General features: G+C 43.1%; 1 protein-coding gene across 3 annotated transcripts in view; it reads right to left on the bottom strand.

Moving 5' to 3' along the window:
• The window catches only part of HTR4 (5-hydroxytryptamine receptor 4), a 360697-nt gene that overhangs the window by 146327 nt on the left and 199617 nt on the right, over nt 1-14753 (bottom strand). For all 3 annotated transcript variants that reach the window (XM_060240604.1, XM_060240605.1, XM_060240603.1), the window contains one exon: nt 13002-13202. In XM_060240604.1, coding sequence (XP_060096587.1) covers nt 13002-13202 — 201 coding nt within the window. The remainder of the gene's footprint in view (nt 1-13001; nt 13203-14753) is intronic.

The following is a 14753-nucleotide window of genomic DNA, read 5'->3' as shown; positions in this document are numbered from 1 at the left end:
TTTTACCGACCTCGGAAGGATGGAAGGCTGAGACAACCTGAGCCGGCTACCTGAAACCAGCTTCCGCTGGGATCGAACTCAGGTCATGAGCAGAGAGTTCAGACTGCAGTACTGCAGCTTTACTACTCTGTGCCACGGGGCTCTTTCTTCAATAGCTCACTTCAATGAATCTGGGTAGACAGATTATTGCAAAGAGAAATTAAGTTCATTTTTGGATGCAGAGAATTAAGAGCCTTCCTCAACTTGTTCCCTTTTTAAAAAAACCAGTCTTTTCAAAAAAAAAAAAAAATCAGCCTTGCTTCCATAACAGGAATTCAGTAGCCTTGATCAGGGAAGCATTGATAAATGATAAAATGGAATGGTTGTTGCTGAAAAGAGTAACAAAAAAAATGGCATTAAAATGTCATTTTTGTAGGTCTATGAATTATCGTGTCTCACCCATTCAAAGCCCTTTAGGCCTCAGTATTTGTACTTTTTATCCCTCCTCCATATCTTAAACAAATATAGAGATGCAGCACTCTCATACACCACGGGATCGTCACAAGATTCACCAACTTCCCCCTTCAGTGTGCAATGTCTCCATGCCTGTATCCCTCTCTAGAGTTCCCTTTCCATACTATGGAAGTCAACCAAGAGTCAGAGCTTAAGTAAACTGTAACATAGGTAGGGGATTGTACGCACACGCACACACCCACACCCACACCCATTAACTGTAATACATATCACATCAGCCATTTGCCTGTGAACTTCCAGTCAAGACAACTTGCATGCCATTGGCTGAGTCCACTCCCTTGCCCACTGCTGACCCCAGGACAGATGAGGATTGGGTCACTGGGAAAACTGCTAGGCAGTAGCTGTTGCTAGGCAACCAGGTTTACGTCTGTCAATAAAATGCAACCAACCTTGATTCTCTCACTAAAAGGTGAGGGGGGAAGGAAGCCCTTTTAAGGCCTCTTTTGGCCTTTGAGGGAGAACTCATTAGATCTAGTCCTGACTAAGGTTGCCAGTTCCAGGTTGGTGGGAAGATACTAGAGATTTTGTGGAGTTTGAAAAGGGCAGGGTTTGGGGAGGGGATAAGTTTCAGCTAAATATAATGCTATAGAGAGCAAAGCAGTTATTTTCTCTAGGAGGATATAGACCTGTTGTCTGGAGTTCAGTTGTTATACCAGGAGATCTTCAGCCTCCACCTGGAGGTTGGCTACACTACCCTGGCTGCTTGCTACTGCTGTTAGGAAGAAGATAGGGTTGCCAAGTCCCAGTTGGGAAGTTCCTGGAGATTTGAGGAGTGGAGCCTGGAGAGAGTGGGGTTTGAGGAGGGGTGAGACCCCATACAGCCATAGACTCCACCCTCCAAACCAGCCATTTCCTCCTGGGGAACCATTGCTGCCAATTTCCAGGTGAGGGTTGGAGATCACTCCGAATTACAATTGCTCTCCAGATGGCAAAGATCAAGTTCCCTAGAGAAAACGGTTGCTTTGCAGGGTGGACTCTGTGTCATTATACCCTGCTGAGGTCACTTCCCTCCTTCTTTAATCTACGCTGTAACTTCAGACCACTCACAGACTTTCAGCCTAGCCCACCTCACAGGGTTATTGTGCAGATCAAAAGTGAGAGAGGAGAATTATATGAGCTGCTTTGGTTCATACTATGGAGAAAGACTATACTTTTCCTAGGTAGAGGCTGCAGGGAGTGGGAGGAGATCAAAAGCTGAAGTCAAACCAATTCCCCTACAGAAAATAGCCACCTTCAATGGGTGGGAAGACACCAAGGTTGGGCGGAGCAAATGCCTTCACTTGGGTGAGTGGGTGGGAAGACAGCAAGGGTGGGGGCATTTGCCCACAGCCTCCTTCTAGAGCCCACTGTATTTTCTACCACAACAGGTCTTATTCCTAGTAAGAAATATTGCTCAGACTGGTATACTATATTTATTTATTACAAATTTTTTCTATTCCCCACCTTTTTAGCTGCACACAGAACAAGTATATCAACAAAATCTGCAGAGAAATGGAGGAAATGTTTTGATATGGGCAGGAAAATGAAAGGGGTGTATTGATAAATGGTAAGTATATGAACCAGCATGTGGAGGGAAGGTAACTTTTGGAAACAGAAAAAAGAAGATAGAGAAGAAACAGCTGTAGGTGGATTCCCCCCCACCCACCCCAAACAAATGTATAAGCATTGCATCCTCATACAGGGAAAGGTCAAGCTCATATGAACCAAGTGCTCTGTTACTACCAGGGCTTTTTTTTTGTAGCAGGAAGTCCTTTGCATATTAGGCCGCACCTCCCTGACGTTGCCAATCCTCCAAGAGCCTACAGTAGGCCCTGTAATAAGAGTCCTGTAAGCTCTTGGAGGATTGGCTACACAAGAGGGGTGTGGCCTAATATGCAAAGGAGTTCCTGCTAAAAAAGCCCTGGTTACTACTGATAGTTAATAATAGATATTTTGGATAAAATATAAGTGGCTCAAGTCAAACAAGATCTCTCCAGCTTCCCTCCTGCACTGCAGCCCACTGACACCTCCATTTCTTCCTGAGTTCAGCAGGCCGTTGCGGAAACCATGGGGCAAAAGGGGTCTGTAGTGGGAAGGGGAAATCAGCAGAAACTGCAACCCCCTCTTCTCTTGATAGAAATGCCTTAACTCTGCCGTTTCAGAACTGGATATTTGCCAGTATATATGAAACCATCTTATATTCTCTAATAGCTATCTGTGGCCTCCAGGGCCACATGGAGGCTAAATAGATTTTTCTACGAACTTGGGGCACTTTCCAGGTTTGCAGCAAAATCTTATTAAAAAAAAAAAGACTCAGGAAGGTTTAAATCCACCCCCACCCCCCACCCCCCCCCCCCCCGCCGCAAAAAAAAATGTGCAGAGAATACACTTACCTCTAGCTGGATCCAACTGAGCTGCTCGAAGCAAGCCAGTAGCAGAGACTCCCCCCTGCTGTTCTCTGCAGCTCACCCAGAGCAGCTCTGGATGAGACAGCACAGTCTCTTTCCCCAGCTCTCCAGTAAGCCAAAGAGAGCTGGGGAGGAGGACTGTACTGGCACATTTCATATTGATTTTTAAATGAGTCCAACTCAGTTTAACGAGGAATTTGGAGTCTTGGCCCCTACTGACTTCTGTAAGTATGGTGGACCCATTAGGACAGTCCACCTACAAAAGTGTATCAGTTTTATACATTTCCAGGCAGAAAATCTGACTAGTCTAGCTATTCTGCTGAAGTTCTCATCTGCTGATATAGGAGGCTGACTCAGATGATAGACCCAAGTATTTTTTTTCTCTTCCAAGGCACCATGGGTTTCTTCACCTTAATTTAATTTAATTAATCTCATAAAAGCAGGAATGATGAACAGAGCACAAATGGAAGAAACTCAAGGCAAATCCAACCACATACAGTTACCATTGTTAAGGGGGCCTTGAAGTCCCTTCTGTTTGCTCAGGACTTTGATGTCTATATCTGTTTTCTTAGTCGATTATGGATTGCTATGTGTAGATTTCTTTTATCTTCCACTTATACTGTAAACTTTATTATCTTTTGTAAATTGCTTTGGGAACTTTTTTTGTGGGAAAGGGAGCCATAAATCTTCTCATTAAATAAATGGGTTCTAAGATTGCAGCATAGATTGCATCTCTGTAGGGCACAATGAAAATGCTATGAGTTATTTCAGCACACTGTGCCACAGCTTTAGAAATCAATACAGAATACTTAAATTCATACACATTCAATAAGTTTTTAATTGATTGAGAAACTGAAAGATAATACTTTAAGGGCTTCTTAGCATTTGATGAATGAACAGTAATGGGAAGCAGATTAACGTTTATAAATGAAATAAGATGGACTTATCACTAGAACTTTCCTAGTCTGAGTTATGCAACAGTAAGGAAGAGTTGATTCTTTCAATTGCATTCTGTTATTACTAGGTGGTTCCATTAATTATTTAAATTCCACTCCAGTTGTTTTCCAGGAGGAGGTAAATATCAGAAAGCTGAAAAGAGATTTTTTTTTTTGTATCTGAAAAACTTATTTATTTAGCTTATACAAAAATGGTGTTCCTAAAAGAAATATTTGGGATTTTTTTGTTGCCCCCGAACTGAATATAATATAACAACAGTGAACAACTATTCCTATACAACAGGGGTCCCCAAACCCTGGGCCGCGGACCAGTACCGGTCCGTGGCCTGTTAACAACTGGGACACGGAGTGAGGCAGAGACCTTCGCCTGCTCCTCATTTAAAGACCCCCATGAGAGGGCAGGGATGGGGTGTGGGCTTGGGGGCAGCAAAAACTGTCTTCCACAAAACCGGTCCCTGTGCCAAAATGGTTGGAGGCCACTGCTATACAATATTCACACAGAGACAGATTTGTTGTATGGTCAACAGCCCGTTCCATAATACACTCATCTTAAAAATACAGGAATTGTACATGTTTGATTAACAGAGTTCTTTCAGCATGTAGGTTCTAGTTTCAACAACAACAAAATGTTTTCATAGGTAACTTGTGAGCCATTTTTATTATTTATTTTTTTATTCAGTCATTCCTTCATTTCAGGGGGTACACACAATAGTATGCATCCTCTGATGGAACAGTCTTTCCATTTATTATCTCTACTAATTCTCCTCTCCCATTGCAGAACCCATTTTGCCCCCATGAAGGACTGCTGACCTTGTGGAACAGAATTTTAGGAGATTCAGTGAGTCACAGCAGGAAGGAAGAGTGGAAAAGACAGTGCTAGATTCATAGATTTCCAAGTTTTTTTCTAACATTTATAGAAAACGTTACATCCTAAGTTTCCATATTTCTCTATGCTTTCTTATCCTTTACTTTTAAGGTCAATTCATCTTTCAGCTGCTTCCTCTCCGGAGAAACCTGCCAGATTCATCTGTAGCCTGGAATGTTTAGCAAAGGCAGCAATGGACACAGATATAATATTTTATCAGATAAAGACTTCATAAATCAATGCCTCCTGCTCATTCCTAAAGAGATAAAGCAGAAAGATTTTTTTTCCAAAAAGGATTCTAATGTTTAGACAATTTGAGTTCTGCAAAACACAGGAGTTCTGAGAAATAATCAAAAGGCGGAAATCATGGGAACAAAGGTTACTAGAGAAGTATGCAAGAAAGTCAATGAAAGTGGTAGAAAGAATTAAAGTACTAATATCAAGAAAATCCCAGGAAGCAACAAGTTCCATGTTACATCTGGTTATAGCTTGGGCTAATGCAGAAACTAGCTGTCAGACTTACTGTAGCCCCAGAGATAAACTGGAACTTTGATAGCTTCATGAGTCATATATATTTGGGCAGAAAAAAGCACCCCTTATGAACTACATGGTTATTGTTTCATTCCCCTTTTTATTCTGCCCTTCCCTACAAACAGCTCCGGGTGGTACGCTATGTCCTCCCCTCCCTCATTTTTATCCTCATAACAATGCTATGAGGTAGGTAAGGCTGAAAGAGAGTGGCTAGTTTTACTTTGGGCTAATACAACTGCATGCAACCTCTTAATATCAAGATTGTAATTTATATTAAACAATTTTTAAAACAGCAACAGGCAATTTTTAAAACAGCAACATCCTGAGCACATTTGTCTACATATACAGAAAACTAGGCTCATGAAAACCAGGGCCTAAGCCATTATTTCATTAAGGCTGTGTGACTAACTGCTTCATAAATTAAAGGGAGGATTATTTTATCAGTGATTGCCATCTGCATTCTTGCACATCTACTGACAAGAGATGACTTCCTTGCATCTTTAACAGCAGGATTTTCCATCCTTCCCTGCTCATGTAAAAAATGTAATTGGACTGCTTTGACCCATGCTTTAGGACATATTGGTAAGCCAGTCAATGGGAGCTACAAGAAGTGAACGGAGAAAATCTCTGCAAGAAGTTTTTCTCTTTGTATTCTGTCCCCATTTACAGGCTTTAATGTAGTTTAATTTGCATGTTGGGGTAAAGAGGAAAGGAAAAGGAAAGGTTCCCTGTGCAAGCACCAGTCGTTTCTGACTCTGGGGTGACGTTGCTTTCACGAAGTTTTCATGGCAGACTTTTTACGGGGTGGTTTGCCATTGCCTTCCCCAGTCATCTACACTTTCCCCCCAGCAAGCTGGGTACTCATTTTACCAACCTCGGAAGGATGGAAGGCTGAGTCAATCTCGAGCCGGCTACCTGAAAACCCAGCTTCCACCGAGGATTGAACTCAGGTTGTGAGCAGAGCTTAGGACTGCAGTACTGCAGCTTTTACCACTTGGCGCCACGGGGCTCTTAAAGAGGAAAGGAATAAATATTAATGAAATATCAAGAAATAACACTATGAGTGGTGCTTCCCTAAAACAACCCTCCTGAGACATGTCATGCCAGAAAGGAGAATGTTTGTGTGAAAACTTATAGAATGAACTGCTGTTAGGCACACTGAAATTCTGTCACAATCAACTTGTTGCAGCAATGCTTTCTGTTAGAATAGCTACTAATACGATTGCTGCCTAATATTTATCTTTCACCCCAAAAGCCAATGTAATCATAATACAAAAGATGCAGAATTTTTTAAAAAAAAATATACAAAGGCCATGCTGAAATTTAAAGAACAAAAACTGAGCAAACCATAAAACATAAAAGGGGCAGAATAGACAGTTTATAAACAGATAAAATTAATAGTAGTAGTAATTAAGGTACCCCTACAATGGATGCCCAGCAGCTAGTGACAACTAGCTAAGATTCATATTCAAAGTTTCCTTTAGATAGAACTCTTAAACCAAAGATTTCTTTTGCTTTTTGTTGTTCAGTCACACAGTCGAGTCCACCTCTTTGCAACCCCATGGACGAAGTCTCGCCAGGCCCTTCTGTCTTCCACCATCCTCCAAAGTCTGCTCAAATTCATATTAGTTACATCAGTAACGCTGTCGAGCCATCTCACCTTTTGCCGTCCCCTTCTTCTTTTGCCTTCTGTCTTTCCAAGCATCAGGGTCTTCTCCAGTGAGTCCTCCCTTCTCATTTGGTGGCCAAAGTATTTGAGCTTCAGTTTCAGCATCTGACCTTCCAGGGAACAGTCTGGGTTGATTTCCCTTAGGACTGACTGATTTGATCTTCTCGCAGTCCAAGGGACTCTCAAGAGTCTTCTCCAGCACCACAATGTGAAAGCATCTATTCTTCTGCGCTTGGCTTTCCTTATCGTCCAACTCTCACAGCCATACATTACTTCTGGGAATACCATCGCTTTATACCAGAAGTGGGGAACCTCTGTCCTGAGGGCCGTATGTGGCCCTCGAGGTCACTTGGTGTGGCCCTCGGGGATTGCTGGGCTGAACCGAGCCTCTCTGGAGCCTGGCTGGCCAGCAACGATAGTGGGGCCCAGCCGCTCTGTGCAGCAGCCTCCCCAGGGCCAGGCAGGGATCACAGGGCCCAGATGTACTGTGTGGCAGCCTCCCCGGGGCCTGGCTGGCTGGTCAGAATTGCTGCAGGGCCTGGAAGAGTTACTGTCACTATTCAGTTTGCACTTGATTATCCCAGATGGTGTGGCCTAATATGCTAATGAGTGTGTGACCTAATATGCTAATATTAGGGGATGTGGTCTAATATGCTGAGTTCCTGCTGGGCTTTTTCTACAAAAAAGCCCTGGACCTATGCATTTGCCTAGGGAGGTGGGCCAGGTGTGTGTGTGTGCCAGATTAGGCTCTCCCCACATGACTTCAAATAGAAAAAACAATTATTGGTATTAATTTTGCCGGCCTGAATCGTTCTCCCCTAGCGGAGCACTGTTTTTTAAGTTGATAATTTTTTTTGGCCTGCGAATGATGTTATAAAGATCCATATGGCCCTTGGCAGAAAAAAGGTTCCCCACCCCTGATCTAGCGGAAGTGCAGCTGCTGTGGAAGCCTTTGAAGGTAAAAAAGAGGATAAGGAAATGAATGACTGCATTCAGGGGAACTGCACACTGCTGTGGTTTTATTTATTTATTAGGGGATGAGAAAGTCTCCTGGCTCCACCCCCAAAGCCTCCAGGCCCCACCCCCAAAATCCCCAGGTATTTCCTGAGTTGGATCTGGCAACCCTACTCCCCCCAACCCCACCCTCAAAATCTCCAGGTATTTTCCAAACTGGAGCTGGCAATTCTAGGCCCATCTCAGGACCTTGAGTTAAGGGACAAGGCTGTGTTCAGCATTACAGATTGAAAGCTTAAGGGAAAGCATTTACAAAATCCTGCATTTACCATTGAGCAAACTATGGACATTTGCAGAACAAAAGCTCTTACCTAATGGCCAGGCTAGAGCTGTCTGCATGTAGTTCATCAAAAGCAAACTATCCCAGCTTCCTGCATGGGCAAAGCACTCCGGGCAAAATTTCTACTGCAAGCACAAACAAGATTTGCAATATATGTGGAACTGCATACAACCTCAGGCAATGCCAGCCTTTGGAGCAATTTGTTATAAATGCCCCAGGAAAATCATTTTTGCAAAAGCATGCAGGCTGAAGGAGAACAATGCGAAGCTTGAAAAATATGAATATGCTATTTATGTAGGGTTGCCAAGTCCAATTCAAGAAATATCTGGGGACTTTGGGGGTGGAGCCAGGAGACATTGGGGTGGAGCCAGGAGAAATTAGGGGTGGAGCCAAGATCAAGGCTGTGACAAGCATAATTGAACTCCAAAAGGAGTTCTGGCCATCACATTTAAAGGGACGGCACACCTTTTCAATTCCTTCCTTCCATAGGAAATAATGGATAGGGGCACCTTCTTTTGGGGCTCATAGAATTGGACCCCCTGGTCCAATCTTTTTGAAACTTGGGGGGTATTTGGGGGAGAGGCACTAGATGCTATACTGAAAATTTGGTGCCTCTACCCCAAAACACAGCCCCCTAGAGCCCCAGATACCCGCGGATCCATTCTCCATGATTTTCTATGGGAATAAATCTCCATAGGGAATAATAGAGTTCCCAGCAGACATTTCCCTCCCCCCGCTTTCTGATGACCCTGAAGCGGGGGGAGGGCCTCCAAACCGGGGGATCCCCTGCCCCCACCTGGGGATTGGCAACCCTATATTTATGTTTCTGTGTCCCATCAACAGTCTGCCAGAAACAACAATCATTTTCATTTTAATGCATGGAACAGCACAGTTGCAGTAGCAGGCCTACCTCTCTCTCTTAAATTGAACAGTGCAACAGAAGCAAACACCATCCCAACTACAATATCAAAAACCCTAAAGGGTCAAATGCATCATATGCAAACGCAGGTTATGCTGGTTGCTTCGGAGGTGGCTGTATGAAACCAAAAGGGGCAATGCTGACACTTTACGTGCAGGTCATAAAGACTTCCAATTTAACAAGGGAAAATGCACATCACAAAAGTGACTAAGCCAACCTCTTTGGAATACCAGGACCAGGAGGCAGAGGCAAGCTGTATCCAGTCACTTCTCTGAATGTCTTCCATGCCCCTGTGGGGGTCGCCAGAAGTAACCATGACTTCCAGGCACGCATGCACAGGCACACACAAAATACATATTAAAAAAGAAGAAGAAGATGATATTGGATTTATATCCCGCCCTCCACTCCGAAGAGTCTCAGAGCAGCTCACAATCTGCTTTCCCTTCCTCCCCCACAACCAGACACCCTGTGAGGTAGATGGAGATATTGGATTTATATCCCGCCCTCCACTCCGAAGAGTCTCAGAGCGGCTCACAATCTCCTTTCCCTTCCTCCCCCACAACAGACACCCTGTGAGGTAGATGAAGATATTGGATTTATATCCCGCCTTCCACTCTGAAGAGTCTCAGAGCGGCTCACAATCTCCTTTCCCTTCCTCCCCCACAACAGACATCCTGTGAGGTGGGTGGGGCTGGAGAGGGCTCTCACAGCAGCTGCCCTTTCAAGGACAGCCTCTGCCAGGGCTATGGCTGACCCAAGGCCATGCTAGCAGGTGCAAGTGGAGGAGTGGGGAATCAAACCTGATTCTCCCAGATAAGAGACCGCACACTTAACCATTACACCAAACTGGCTCTCCCCCCACCCCCCACCCCCCAAAAGGAGACTAAGTCTGGTCCTTGAGTCAGCAGACTAACGATTACACAAAAGAGAAATGGATTGCTATGAATTTGCCTTGATCCATGTGGTTTTAATAAAGCAGTGATAAGATAACATTTCTCTGTCCCCACTGCTGAGGGAAGAAGTTGTTTACCATCCCAGATGAAAAATATGGTTGCTGGGTAAAAAATAAGCAGAAGTATGTACTTTTAGCAACCCATGGGGCATGGATCATTTTCACAGATTTACTTCCGACATCCAGTCAGCAAGTGAAGTATTTCAGCAAAAGAATTACAAAACTTGGGTAACGCTGCAGCTGTCCACATCATTGTAGATCACATGATTATTGCAGCAACAAAGGAACGACGCGTGCCATCTTGAAATGTAAGGTTTAATAACGACAAGACCCACTTCTTCATGGATCGTGCCCAGTACATGAACTATGTTTTTACCACAGATGGTGTCAGGCCTGACGATAACAAAGTGGGAGCTATCAGTCATATGCCTCCATCAAAGGTCATGTAAGACCTGCAGATACTCCTAAGGACTGGCATAAGACATTCCAAATGACTCAAGTCTGACTGTACTCCTGCGCACCCTGTTAAGAAATGACACTCTCTGGCAATGTGGTCATGAGCAGCAGAAAATCTTGGACAACCTCAAACAGGCTATCGCAACTGTTCCTGAACTCCAACATTTCGATCCAAGAAAACAGCTGGAAATACAGGCCGATGCAGTAGAAACTCTGAGGTCACTGGAAAAGCTCCTGTGTTACTACAGCTGATGTTCCTATAGCTTCAAAAATATTATATCCTGATTGTTTACACTCAGGGCAAGGACTTGCTAGTGGAAGACACTTTCCAGAGCCAATATCAAGCCCTCTGCACTCTGCACCAAATCCTATTCATGAGGAAAGAGAAATGTACAATGTAATGGACGTAGAGAGCTTTTTCCCACTCAGCTTACCGCGGAGCGAAGTCCCTCCTCACCGCACAGCGTCTGCTCGGATTTCCCACCAAGTGCTCTGCAGAAGCAGGAAGAGCCGCGGCTTTTGCGTTGCTAACGTAAACTGGGTTTTAGCAATTTACATTTGCGACGCAAAAGGCCTGGCACTTCCTGCTTCCGCGGAGCAGTTGGTGGGAAATCCGAGCAGACGCTGCGCGGTGAGGAGGGACTTCGCTCCGCGGTAAGCTGTGTGGGAAAAAAGCTGAGAGTCTTTCAGTGACTAATTGCTAAAACAGCTGCAAGACAACACAAGAGCAGACCATGAATTACAGACTCTCAGAGCCCTGCATGTTGAGGGATAGCCACATAGAAGGAAACAGATTAAACCAGACCTTGTCCCTCAGAGAATGAATCAGGACTGAAGATGAGGAGGGATGGTGGCTCAGTGGGGAGGGACGGTGGCTCAGTGGTAGAGCATCTGCTTGGGAAGCAGAAGGTCCCAGGTTCAATCCCTGGCATCTCCAAAAAGGGTCCAGGCAAATAGGTGTGAAAAACCTCAGCTTGAGACCCTGGAGAGCCGCTGCCAGTCTGAGAAGACAATACTGACTTTGATGGACCGAGGGTCTGATTCAGTATAAGGCAGCTTCATATGTTCATATGATGACTTATTCATTGTAGGTCATTAAATAATTATTCCTGAAGGGATCTGGTCTCACGTGCCGACTCTGCTTCGCTTCCCCACATCGAGACATGCAGAGGTTAAAAGCATGAGCTCATCAAATCATGTATTGGCCTAACACAAATACATACAGCAGTGTGTTGAATATTATGCATTATGTCAGGAACGTCACCCTAGCAAGCGCAGAGGGCCAATGATCTCGTATGAGATCCCGGATTTGCCTTGGTTCAAACTGTCAGTTGTGATTTTTGTGCTTAACGGCCCATCCTGTCTTACAGCAGTACTCTTACATTTCAAACAATTTTATTAGTAACATATGGTAATAAATTTCAATTTCTTACATCATTAATAATTACTTTTTTTTTAATCTATCCCATATATTACTTTCTACCCATCCCTCCCCCCGTTACTTGACCCCCGCGGGTGTTATATACTTAAAATCTTAATATTAAAGGTACCCTTAATTAATAAGAACCAACATTAATATCCTCCTCCCTCTTGTACTTAGTCGTTATCAAAAATTGTCCAATGTCCTTTTGTTTTCCACTCTTCTCCTACGTATCGTCTGAACTTTTTCCACTCCATCTTAAATACTTCTAAATCATAGTCTCTTAAGGTTCTTGTTAACTTGTCCATTTCGCTCCATGTCATGACTTTTACAATCCAGTCTTACAGCAGTACTCTTGTGGGGCAGAGTCCTTCTCCTTCGTTCTGTTTGTTAGAATTTTAGGCTGCTTTAAGTGTCCTTGTTCTGAAAACAGTTGCTTTCATCCCTGTACCTTCTTGTTAATAAATGGATGTTGGTTTAAACACATTCTTCTTTACCGTGTGAAACCAAAGAGCAGGAACCTAAGTGAGTGCCATATCCCTGATTTGCAAGCAAAAGGAAACATATCATCTATGCTTGACCACTTGCTAAACACTAGAGTCAACTGTTCAAAACACAAGGCATGCATCGCCTTAGAAAACTTTCTTAATAGAAAACATAATGGAAAACATTGGGAGTCTAGGAGCCATTTTAAATGGTAAGTAATGCTCTGCAGGCTGAACAAAACTCTTAATCTGGAAGCTCTTGCCCCTACCTGAGATATAGTCATTCAACAATGAAAGCAATGCACATTGTCTGCTCCACAGCAGTTCCATCTATTCCGGCTTCATATATTTCAGGGTTTAACCCTAGCTTTGAAAAGAGATGCTGAAGCTCAACTCCGACAAGCCTTGGCACAAATCAAGTCCTATACACAGAACATTTCTACAGGTCTTTCATCTTGAATACAATGACTTTTTTCTTGGAAAGTCACAAAATGCAGTACAAAAGAAGAAACGGAAAGCAACAGCATGCTTTTCACACATCTCTTTGCTCCTACCTGTCTAGTGAGATACAGCAGAGGTGAAGAATTGATGCCGTTGTGAGCAGAACATCTAGGGATGTCCGGACCAAACAGAACATTTTCCCATAAATCCAGTTATCTTGAACCAGCTCGATGGCTCCAAATGGCATCACCAGAACTGATACCAGCAAGTCAGCAAAGGCAAGAGATACTATGAAATAATTGGTCTTGATTTTCCTACAAGGAACACAAATGTATGGATTCAGAAGGCATCATCAAAAGAGACCAGGAACCTTTTGCATCTGTCTCTCTCTCCCCAATTTTACAAGACTGTAAAGCAAATACCTAACTGAACTGCAGAATAAAATTCTTGCTATCTGCCTTGCTATTAGGAGGACTGCAATTGACACATTAACAACAGGACTTTCCTAAATATAGGCAAAAATCATGAAAGTAAATGGCCTCTTGGGAATCTTCTAGACACCAGAGACTAGAATTTGACACCAAGCAGAAATGGTGTGGTGTGGCTGTGCATGAATGGAAGAAAGAATTCATTTCCTTTAAAAAAAAAAATCAGGAGAGTGTCCTGAGAGATTATATGCATATTTTTGAAGGGGAAAATAGAAAGGTCTGGTGTATAAACTCTTCAGCCATCTGAGAAGAGGTGGATGCCACAGTTTAAGAAAGAAACATGACTTCCAAAAGTGACCAGGATAGAACAAGCACAAACAGACTAAACAAATATTACAATTGTTAATTTTATGTGTATTGGACCTTTCTTCCTTAATTAACATCAAAGGGGGAAACCTCCTCCACCTTAGAATCTCTCAGGACCCTCTCCTGGAACCTTTTAAAGAGAGAATTCTTCCTTTTGTGCACATAAAGGGAGCTTCATTTCATCACATTATCCAATTCAAATACATATCTGATTTTAGGGTTGATTTTAGGCAGGGTTTTTTCTACAGAAACTGATTTGCATATTAGGCCACATCCCCTCATGTCACCATTGTTCCACACAGGGCTTTTTTGTAGAATTCCTGTGCGTTCCTGCGCAAAAAAAGCCCTGATTTTAGGGTTTATTCACTTTGGCATCTGAATTGGGATGCATTTCTTTTTGCATTCCCATGGCATTGTTCCCTAATTGCTCACTTTCGGGATTTTCCCTTGTTTTGCTGCAATCTTTCCCTGACTCATTTTGATACTCTTTGGAAAGATCACAGCGAACACACCTTTGCATGCCATGTGTACAGGAGATGTACATTGTTTAAGGTCTACCCACAGTGGCAACATTTTCTATACCTCAGCCCTTGTTAGCTGCTATTTCCTCCATCACTAGAGGGCTTTCTAAAAATACTGCAAGTGCTAGATCACTATAGTACAATAACATTATAATGATCTATTGAACACTTGATTCGCTCGTCTGAGTACCCAACTTTAAAGTTTTTTTTTTTTTTTTAAGTAAGCCTCAGCCTCTTAGCATTGTGGAGATATATGCAGACATGAACATTTCTATTCACAGAATTTTTAGACAGGATCCAGCCCAGTGTAATTAAGCTGTTTTTTACTACATTGCCTTGGAATACTCTCCTGTACACTTATATTTACACTGTAAATTAAAAAATGGCCTTTGGACCAAAAAAAAGGGGGGTATTTTTAAGGACACATAAAGATGTAAATTGACCATGGCAAGATAAATGCAACCCCACCATTTTAAGAAGCATGCGGCTGTCACCAAAAATGGTAACCCGACTGAATTTTCCATAATGTGATGCACAGCATGCCCCAATA

Source organism: Heteronotia binoei, chromosome 5 (assembly GCF_032191835.1).
Source record: "Heteronotia binoei isolate CCM8104 ecotype False Entrance Well chromosome 5, APGP_CSIRO_Hbin_v1, whole genome shotgun sequence".
NCBI lineage: Eukaryota > Metazoa > Chordata > Lepidosauria > Squamata > Gekkonidae > Heteronotia > Heteronotia binoei.
The sequence above is the reverse complement of the archived record's forward strand: the minus strand, read 5'-3'. Positions and strand labels throughout refer to the sequence as shown.